Genomic DNA, 10,623 nt, shown 5'->3' on the forward strand with positions numbered 1-10,623 from the left:
CACCATGGCAACAGCGCTTTCCGGTCTGCCCTGCCCACCCCACTTCCGGTTCCGGCGTCATGCGTCATCTCCAGGCGACGGACGGCGGGTTTCCGGGAAAGGGGTTCCGGGAGGGGACGCCCGCTGGGTGCGGTCCCGGGCGGAGGGAGGTGGAGGGCGAGGGTCGCGGCGTTTGACCTCGGCGTCACGACCTGCTCCTGGGCACGGCGCAGCCATGGAGGGCGGAGGGCGGCCGTCGCTGGGCCAGGTCATCCTCCTGGGCACCAGCTCTGTCGTCACCGCCATCCTGTACTCCGTGTACCGGCAGAAGGCCCAGGTCGCCCAGGAGCTCAAGGTCAGTGCTGGAGCCGGCCTGGCATCTGCGGGGTCATCGCTACCCGGGGTAACCGGGAGCCCGCGATTCGTCCTGGGTCGCGCCACCGTCGGAAAGCATCCAGTAGGGAAACAGACTCTGAGAGGGCGTCGCCCGGCCAGTCGATGGAGGAGTGGGGATCCTAATTGGGGTCTCGAGAAAACTGCTTCCCTGCCCCTTTTCTTCGAAGTTCCTCTCCCTCCTCACAACGAAGCTTGACTTCACTACCTTATTCGACAAGTATTTATTGAACACCTGCTGTGCTCCAGGCTGTGAGGACATCGCATGGGTAGAACAGACAGAAGTCCCTGCCCTCAGGGAGCTTCCATTCTCCTACAGCCAGGCAGACAATAAACCAGTACATCAGATGGTGTGGTGGATGGGGATCAGTCCTGCAGAGGAATGCAGGGAAGAGAGGAGGTGGAATGCTGGAGAAAGGGACGTTTGCTGTTTTGAATAAGGTGACATTTGAGCGGAGCCCGGGGGGGTGAGGAGGACCGCGCAGATGTCTGGGGAAGAGCGGTTCAGACAGAGGGAACAGCAAGAGCCGAAACCCTAGACTTTACCCGTTTAGTAACCATCTTGCTCCTTGCTTCTGCAGACTCTTCCTTTTTATATTATAGTTATTTTTAAAATAACACTCTCTTGAGCTGCACTTTGCAACTTACGCATTTCCTTCTTGTTATTTTTTTCTTCACGATAACTTTTTGAGGTGGATAAAATGGCAGTTACCTCCAGATTGCAAGTCAGGAAATGGAGACTCAGAGGAAAGTTCTTACGGCTAGGCAGGTTGGAACTTAAACTTAGATCTTCTGATTGCGGGTGTGGGTTTTTTTCTGATTGACCACATAGCTTTGTTGTGGGTGTCTGACCAGCCAGTGAGAGATGGACCTCTTTAGGTCAGAGACAGTCTTGTTTATCCTCCTCCCTTCCTTCTAGGTTCTAACTCAGTGCTTGACAAGTGGTAAATGCTCAATAAGTGTTTGTGGATTCCTTTTGGCTGAAATTTCACAATGCAACAGTTAGGGCTCAATTTGACATTTATATGAAAGAAAGATTCCTCAACCTGACTAACTTCATTATCATCAGATTGTTTTCAGTAAGAGCTTAGAAACAAATGTGTGCGATCCTGCCGTGAGAGGAGCTTTGGAATCTGTCTGGAATGATCCAGGTTACCGAGCAGTTGAATTTGTGGTGCGAATGGCATCCTAGTGAGATTCCAGCTGCCCTGTTGTTTGCCTAATGGAATAAGCGAGTTACCCCTGAATTGATTGGCTTTGAGTGTCACTGATATGTCACTTTCTGCTTCTGAAAGTCAGAAATCAAGTTGGCAGCAAATCGGCTGAATGTGTGAACTCCCCAGGACCCATCTTTGGGTGACCTTAAAAACCTTGCCTATGAGTTCATAAATGAGGATGAAATAGCCCCTTCCTGGAAAAAGTTGGGACTCCTAATATTTTAGATTCTGTTTTTTGTTTTTTTTTTAAAGATTGGCACGTGGGCTAACAACTGTTGCCAATTTTTTTTTCTTTCTGCTTTATCTCCCCCCCCACCCCACCCCGTACACAGTTGTATATCTTAGTTGCAGGTCCTTCTTGTTGTGGGATGTGGGACGCCGCCTCAATGTGGCCTGATGAGCGGTGCCATGTCAGCGCCCAGGATCCGAACCCTGGGCCGCTGCAGCGGAGTGCACGAACTTAACCTCTCAGCCACAGAGCCGGCCGCTAGATTCTGTTTTCTTGATCAGGTTATGAAACTTCCAGCATGAGGTTTGTGTGTTATCCTTGTGTATCTTTCATAGTGATAGGAATGCATGTTTATTGCATACCTACTATGTGCCAGCCCTTGGGCTGGATTCTTTCACACTTTAAGGTTCATTTAATCCACATGAAAATCCTGTGAGATTGTTTTCCCCATCTTTTACAGTTTTGGAAACTGAGACTCAGATAACAAGTTGCTCAAAGTCGTAGTAGATGCGTTGAAGCTCGATTCAAACCCAGGTCTTTCTGACCATATTCCCCTTCCTTCCCTTTTTAAAAATTGTAACTGGCTTTCTTGTGGTGGATACTTTACTAGCTGTGTGACTTTGGGCAAATCACTTCACCTCTCTGAGCCTCAGTTCCCTTATCTGTAATTGGGGATAATAATGTCTACTGTATGAGCAGTAAATGGGTTTGTGCATTTAAAGTGCTTAGCATAGTTCCTGGTACATAGTGTATGTAAGTGCTTATTTCTTCACTAATTTACTCACCAGATACGTGCTGAGTGCCTGCTGTGTCGGGCACTGTCCTCAGCACTGTGGGGACAGCAGTGAACAAGACGAACAGGGTCCTCGCCCTCCTGGAGCTCAGCAGTGCGGTGGAGGGAGCGGATAAGAAAGCAGGAAATGAACTGTTAGTCGTTGTTGCTGTTAGTTTCATCCTCGCGGTGTGGGTGGTTACTGAACTTTTGTTGACCTTGGTTCCGTATCTACTGTGTAGCAGTAGCTTAAACTTAGAGTGACCTTGACATGTATCCAGTCCCTCATCACTCTTTAGAGCTGACTGACCAGGCTTAAGCTTTGTTGATGGGAATGCCCCGAAAGCAGGGGCGGGCTTTCCTTCCTCCCTGAATTCCTGGCGCCCAGCACAGTCCTGGCTCATGAACTAGGAAATAAATGGTCCTTGATTTTATTAATTTTTGCTTATTTTTGATGCAGGACTAACAGGCTTGGTTGGTTGCCAAGCAGAGCAGTTTGGACACTGAATTGAAGGGATGGGAGATCTGGGGATTCTTAGGGGAAGATGGCAGCAGAAATAACCTCGCTCACCTGATTCTGAGAGGGAAGAAAGACAGACTGAAAAGTAGAAGAAAAGCGTTTGGCAGCAGGTCACAGAGCCTTGCCCTGTAACGCAAAGGCATATGTTACTGTGTTACATAGTGTATGATGCAGCACATGAATTGATAAAGGCGTGGTGGCGATAATTCCTGCCCTCGCCTGGGCCCCTGCCGGGTAGGCGCTAGTTTAGGTACTTTCCACATAAGCCCTTGGATGCACGGTTCTGTGTTGGCAGAAGAGATTCACTTATGTTCAGCCTAACCACCCAGCTCCTTGCTTCTGTGGACTCTTCCTTTTTATATTATAGTTATTTTTAAAATAAAACTCTCTTTCTGCAAATTGATTAGTACCTTTTATATTTTCATTAAAAAAAGTTAAAATGCAAAGGAGTGTATGTTTCGGTTAACCAGAGGAAGAATGTACGCGTGGCGCCGCCATTCTGCAGCCGGCGGAGAGCAAGGCGCTGCCCCTGCCTGTTTATGTGTCAGCTTCTGGGACCCAGCTTCGGAATCCGACTCCCCTTAGTCTCCTTCCTGCGTGATTTCCTCATTCTCTCAACGTGAAAAAAGCCAATAGTCTTTTCCTTTTTTGCCCTTCAAGTTTGATGGAGCGTATCGGTATTCAACAGGCAATTGAATATGTTGTTTGTGTTTAGGGAGCCAGAAGAATCCACTTGGGTGAAGACTTGAAGAGTATCCTTTCGGAAGCTCCAGGAAAATGTGTGCCTTATGCCGTTATTGAAGGTATGTTTGTGTATTGGTAAAATGAAAAATAACTGCCTTCTTCCAAAAGTTTGATAAGGATCGTCTTGGCTGATGTTAGGGGCCTTTTGTAGCCTTCGGACAGTGGCCCAGAACTTGGACTTTGGGGTCAGAAAGACCTGGGCTATTGCTGTGTGATCTTGGGGAAATTACCTGACCTTTCTGAACCTCCATTGCCCGTCTCTAAAATAATTCCAACCTACAGGGTTGTTGTAAAGCTTAAATGTTGTGATCCATGTAAGGTGCTTACATGGTGTCCACAAGACATAAGTTATGGTGTCCACAAGACATAAGTTATGGTGATAACGTTTCCATTGTTTTAATTAATTAAGCTAACTCAAATTAAAAGCAAAATTTAAATTACCTTAAAGGAAACATTAGAACAATTCTTCAGAAATAAATTTATTTCTATTTAGGAGTTGTTCGATCTGTTAAAGAAACACTGAACAGCCAGTTTGTAGACAATTGCAAGGGGGTAATTCAGCGGCTGACACTGCAGGAGCACAAGATGGTGTGGAATCGAACAACGCACCTTTGGTACGTATCCTTTCTCCACTGGGCTAAAACCTTACAGTGGGGCGGTTCCAATGCTGGTGTCCTGGGTGCTCTTTCCCAGTCTGCGGCTTCTCCTGAGGCAGGGCGTAGACCAGCCTCTTAATGCTGATAATATGCTTGTGTGTGGTCTGAGGACCTCTTACGTCAGAATCACCCAGGCATCCCGTTCAACTGCAGCTTCCTGGGCTCCATTCCAGACTTACCAAATCAGAATTTCCAGGATGGGGGGCCCAGAATCTGTTGACATGCACACTCCAGTTTGAGAGCTGCTGATTTATGGCATGAATTAATGATTTCGGTAGTTGTTAAAATAATTTTGTGCCGTTACTTGGAGTCCCTTTTTCCAGCTGATCTTTGTGGGGTTTTGTTTTGGATTTTTATTTCGTTTTATTTTTTATTGTGGTGAGAACACTTAACATGAGGTCTACCCTTTTAACAAATTTCTAAGTGCAGTAACACAGTCCTGTTAACTATAGGTACAAAGTTATCCAGCAGATCTCTAGAATTTATTCATCTTGTATAGCTGAAAATTTATCCCCATTGACCAGCAGCTTCCCACTTTCATCTCCCCCCAGCCTCTGGCAACCATGATTCTATTCTCTGTTTCTCTGAGTTTGACTGTTCTGTTGTAGATACCTCATGTAAGTGGAATCACGTAATGTTTGTCCTGTCACTGGCTTAGTTCACTCAGCATAACGTCCTCCAGGTTCATCCATGTGGTTGCGTATGGCAGGATTTCCTTCTCTTGAAGGCTGGCTAATGTTCTGTTGTGTGTCTATACCACGTTTTCTTTGTCCATTTATCCGTCAGTGGGCATTTAGATTGTTTCCGAGTCTTGGTTATTGGAGTAATGCTGCGGTGAACACAGGAGTGTAGATATCTCTTCGAAATCCTGTTTCAATTCTTGTGGATGTATACCCAGAAGTGGGATTGCTGGATCGTATGGTAGTTCTATTTTTAATTTTTTGAGGAATTGGATATTTCTTTTAAGTGGCAAAGGGAAATAAGTGGGAGAAGTGATCTGTGACAGCATTTGTTGCGCACTGATGCTGTCTGAGAACCTAGAAACTGGAGCTTCCCTCTTGTGAGGCACTTGGGTAATAGTGATTTCTCTTGTGTTCTTCCACTTACGTTGGACTTCCTCCTGTCCTCCTGGCATTGAGGAGATCTCCATCACTGCCTGGTGTGAGGTGTTTGCTGTCCTCTGTTTTATCTTGAGTTCTCTTCCTGTTGTAGGAATGACTGTTCAAAGATCATTCACCAGAGGACCAACTCGGTGCCCTTTGAGCTGGTGCCCCACGAGGACGGTGTGGACGTGGCCGTGCGAGTGCTGAAGCCGCTGGACGCGCTGGATCTGGGCCTGGAGACCGTGTATGAGAAGTACCACCCCTTGGTCCAGTCTTTCACTGATGTCATTGGCCATTACATCAGCGGTGAGCGGCCCAAGGGTATCCAGGAGACTGAGGAGATGCTGAAGGTTGGGGCCGCCCTCACAGGCGTCGGCGAGCTGGTCCTGGACAACAACGCTGTGCGCCTGCAGCCCCCCAAGCAGGGCATGCAGTACTACCTGAGCAGCCAGGACTTCGACAGCCTGCTGCAGGGGCAGGAGTCGAGTGCCAGGCTCTGGAAGGTCCTGACGCTGGTGTTTGGCTTTGCCGCATGTGCTGCCCTCTTCTTCATCCTCTGGAAGCAGTATCTGCAGCGGCAGGAGCGGCTGCGCCTGAAGCAGATGGAGGAAGAGTTCCGGGAGCACGAGGCGCAGCTGCTGAGCAGAGCCAAGCCTGAGGACAGGGAGAGTCTCAAGAGCGCCTGTGTCGTGTGTCTGAGCAACTTCAAGGCCTGCGTCTTCCTGGAGTGTGGGCACGTCTGTTCCTGCGCCGAGTGCTACCGCGCCCTGCCGGAGCCCAAGAGGTGCCCCATCTGCAGGCAGCAGATCACCCGCGTGGTCCCCTTGTACAGTAGCTAACGGTCTGCCACCCCTCAGCTAGGATGGAAGGCCCCCCCGCCCCCATCCCTCTGCAGGGATCTTAATCTCGAGGCCTTTCGAAGAGCAGTGGTGGGGCTGCGTTACCTCCAGGCAGGACTGTGATTGAGGGGGGCGGCAGGGAACCGTCCAATCTCACAGCTCGGACAACAGGATGTTGCCTCTCCAGCCTGGGAGGGGCCGCTTTCCAGCACAGCATGAGAATCAAAGCCCCACCCTGGGGTGGGCGTGGCCACCTGGCATCCCTTCCTGGGAACCAGCTAAGTGTGTGTGACTGAGAACATCTCATTGCTTAAGCGCCAAAGCCAATGATCTTCAGCTCTTCTGTTCCTGTGTCTTCTGGTTCTTTCTGGTGAATTGTTGATTCCTGTGGACTGGAGCCTTGAATGACTCAGCTGGAGGGGAGGCAGGGTTGGGCTCTGAGTGTGGTGTGTGCCTCGCAGAGCTGCCTCTGAGGAGACTGTCATGGTCTCTCTTCCTTTTGCCTATGCCCCAGGAAAACGTTGTCCGGCTCAACATGTCACTCGTACCCCTTTCCCCTCACCTGCTTGCCTCCTAAATGCATACGTATGTATGTCAGGACAAAAACAAGTGGACTCCAGCATCTGCCTTCTATCTGAAAGGGTGGAACTCTGGTCAGCAGAAGGAAGAATGGTCACTTGAAGGGGCAGTTGGAATGGTGGTCATTCAGCGGTCCCCAGCAGCGGTGAAGACTGGGCAGCTTGGCTGCAGCCCTCCTGGTGTCCCCACTGACCTAAAGGGAGGGCCCCTAGGCATGCCTCTGGCCCTGATTTGGAACTCCCGAGGCCTGAGGGCTGAGGGATGGCTCTGCTTTCCCCTGCCTGAGGTGAGCAGAAAGGCCTCACCACCCGAAGGAAGCAATAAGGACCATAAGGACGCTGCTGCCCAGCCTCCTGGCTTTCTCAGCTTCTCACTAAGGAAAAGTAGCCAGCCAGCATCCTGAGCACGGAGTGTTCCAGGCTCCCTCCCCCTCCTCTGAAAGTTAACATCCCATGGGTGTGGTCATGTTGCTCCTTCTCAAGTTACTGTCCCCCCTTCCCCCATCCCCCCCTCTTGAGTTTGTGAGCCGAAGAGAAGTGGGGGATCCTCTTTCAGCACCTCTGAACAGTCAAAGGTCGTGGACGTAGCTCTTTCTTATTTCCCTTCCCTGGCTTTGACTGTTCATCCCCCGGTCCTCCTTTGTGCGGGGGAGGTGGGGGTGCTCTCAGGGGGCTGACACCAGCTCTATGCAGTGTCCGGCATGGACAGCACCAATTAAACTGGTGGAACCAAGTCTTAGCCTGCTGCTTTGTCACCCGGTGTTCAATGGCTAGGCCGAGGCATCCCCGGGATGGAGTTGACTCCCACCATGACAGAACGAGCTGAGGTCCTTGAGGCCTCTGTGTGTGTCCTCAGAGGGGTGGTTGGGGCTGCCCCAGATGGTGTGCAGCTTGGCGATGCCGAGGTCTGGGGGAGGAGTCTCCGGCCAGCCCAAGAGAGGGCCATCCCGGAGACGTGCCCATAGATCACGCCTGGCCTCGCTAAGATGTCGTCTCAGCATCTTTGAAGAAGTCTGTCCTGACGTCCTGACCAGAGGGCCAGGGAGAGAGTGGGGTGGGGGTGGGGTGTTGGGGGCAGCAGGGAGGGAACTAACATTTAGCTTGGTACTATATGCTCTTCAAACGTTAATTCAAGGTGAGTGGGTTCTCACAAAACCCCTGCAGGCTCTCGTGGTATCTGCATTTTACAGATGAGGATCAGCCCAGAGAGGGAGTTCTCAGGGCTGAGGGCACACTGCTAGCAAATGGTGGCTCTGAATTTCATCTCCAGGCTGTTAGCAAAGCTCCAGATCCTCTTGCTCGCCAGCAGTGGGGCAGACTAATTCCCTCAGTGCTCACAGGAACACCCCCCAAGATGCTTGTTCCCCAAGTTCGCAGAGGAACAGGCCGAAGTTGTGGTGAGAACACACTTGCTAATACTGAGTCCTGTCCGGGGAGGCGTTCAGACCCTAGTTTGACACAGAGGTGCCTTGGGGGTGGGGCAGGATGAGGGTGGTTGATGGGCCTGACCTCTGAGCACCTTGAAGGCATCTGCCCTTTTTCGTTGTCCCTCGGCAGTTACTGTGTAAGAGTCCAGGTGTTAGTGGGAGAGGAGCGAACTGCCCGTGGGGGTGTATGTGATAATCTATCAGAGTTCGGCCCTTGCCGTCGATTTCAGGAGCAAATTGGATCAAAGTGATTGGAAAGAAGGGAAGGCCGCCTGCCCTACCCTGGCCCAACTCGGATCCCGGGCAGACTTTAATTCTGAGTTACCACCATGGGAGACAGGAGCAGCACGCTGTCCTGTCCCTGCCTCAGGAAGTGGCAGCTGCTTGGGAACGAGGACGTGCAGCTTCCCGGATTCTGGATTTGACGTCCAGGCTCGGTCCTAGACTGGCTGGGGCTGAGACTCACGTTCTTGTTCACCTGTGGCAGGCCCCACCTTCCTTTTTAGAGCCTCATCTCCGGGAGGGTTGAATGGGGACCAAGTCTGGGAGTGGGGGCGACAGGGAGATGAGGAAGTATGAAGTCAGTTCTGAACTGACCTTGGGATTTCTGTGAATTTTGATGCTTTGCTAAGAACCCCCTTGTGCTCAGTCGCTTTAATCCTAGGCCGCGTTAGGCATCACCATCTTGCATAACTGCTCCTGGTGTTTTGAATGTCTGTGCGCGGCATTTTGTGTGCATTACTGCTTGTGGTCCTACAAAGTGGATATTGTTCCCCCCCACTTTACAGGGGAGGACAGTAGGCTCAGCGGGGTTACATTTTGCCTACAGCCACGCGTCATCATGAGCCAGGCACCTAAGTTCTTTACAAGTGTCATTTCTAAGACTTACGGCAAACCATCACGGGAGGCCCATTCACCCCTCCTTACAGCTTATGTGATTGCTCAAGGCCACAGAGCTCTGACTGTAAAGCCTACACCCTTTGCCATTTATCGCATTAAGCCTGAGAGGCTAAGACGGGAGGTGGTCCGAGAGGCAACTGAGTATTATCAAGACACCCAGCACCTGAGATCTGCGGTCCCACCCTGGTTTCCCAGACGGCAGGGGGACGCTTTCAGGTTCCCCAGCTCATCCCGGTGGAGCAGGAGCTGGAAGGCAGGTCTTGGGAATCCTAATTCACTCAGAATTATGATGGAAAATTCAAAAAGCAAACAACCACAACGTGACAAAGTAGGCCAATCGGTGACACCCTTCCCGACCCTGGTCCTGGGCCGTGGGAACTCCAGTTGGGGTTGAATCTGATGCTGGTGATCCCACAGTGCCTCTGGAATGCTCAGAGGAGGAGCCTGTCAAGTCGGTATCACTGATGGGCATTTATCCATCTAACAGCCATTTGCTAAATGTCTATTCTGTGCCTGGAGAGGGAGAAGTGAATAAGACACGGTCCCTGCCCTCAGAGGGCCGGGACGTCTTCTAACGGATCCTAATTGTTCGAAAAGGAATAAACCTTCTTGGGGAGGTGTGGTGACTCTCGGTTGCTGGGAATATTTGTGGTTCCCAGAATATAGGAGCCGGGAGGGGCCTTTGAGATCAGCCTGCAGATTCCCTGACCATTCGAAATAGTTGATCCAAGGGCAGTGTATCATTGCTGAAGGGGAGCCAAGCAGAGAACACATACCCCACAGAGCCTGAAATGACCTATTTCAAACACCTGCCTGACCACGTCCCCCCTCTGCTTGAGGCTCTTCCCTGGGCTCCCCGTCATCCCCAGCCTCAGGCCCTGGCTCCTCTATGGCTTCTGAAGGCCTGTGTGACCCAGCCCCGGCCCCTCTCCAGGCCTCTCTGCATCCCTCCAGGTCTCCCGCTTGTGGTTCCAGCAACACGGAGCTGTTGAGTTTCCTTAAACATGTCCTGCTGTTCCCTGCCTCACAGCCTTTGTCCATGCCAAGTCCCACCTCTGGAATTCTGGTCCTTTCTTCACCTTGCTAACATCTCCTCACACTTTAAAACCCAACTTTAGGGGCAGGCCCAGCGGCACAGCGGCTACGTTCACACGTTCCGCTTAAGGGCCCAGGGTTCACTGGTTCGGATCCCGGGTGAGGATGTATGCACTGCTTGTCGAGCCATGCTGTGGCAGGCGTCCCACGTATAAAGTAGAGGAAGATGGG

The 10,623-nt window shown here is 51.1% G+C and overlaps 1 protein-coding gene across 1 annotated transcript; it reads left to right on the forward strand.

Moving 5' to 3' along the window:
• MUL1 (mitochondrial E3 ubiquitin protein ligase 1) lies at window positions 1-7,763 on the forward strand. The gene is made up of 4 exons (XM_008519151.2): window positions 1-334; window positions 3,826-3,913; window positions 4,348-4,468; window positions 5,723-7,763. The coding sequence occupies exons 1-4, from the start codon at window positions 5-7 to the stop codon at window positions 6,450-6,452; spliced, it is 1,269 nt and encodes a 422-aa protein (XP_008517373.2). The 5' UTR covers window positions 1-4; the 3' UTR covers window positions 6,453-7,763.
• The last annotated feature ends 2,860 nt before the right edge of the window (window positions 7,764-10,623 follow it).

This window comes from Equus przewalskii, chromosome 2 (assembly GCF_037783145.1).
Source record: "Equus przewalskii isolate Varuska chromosome 2, EquPr2, whole genome shotgun sequence".
NCBI classification, from domain to species: Eukaryota; Metazoa; Chordata; class Mammalia; order Perissodactyla; family Equidae; genus Equus; species Equus przewalskii.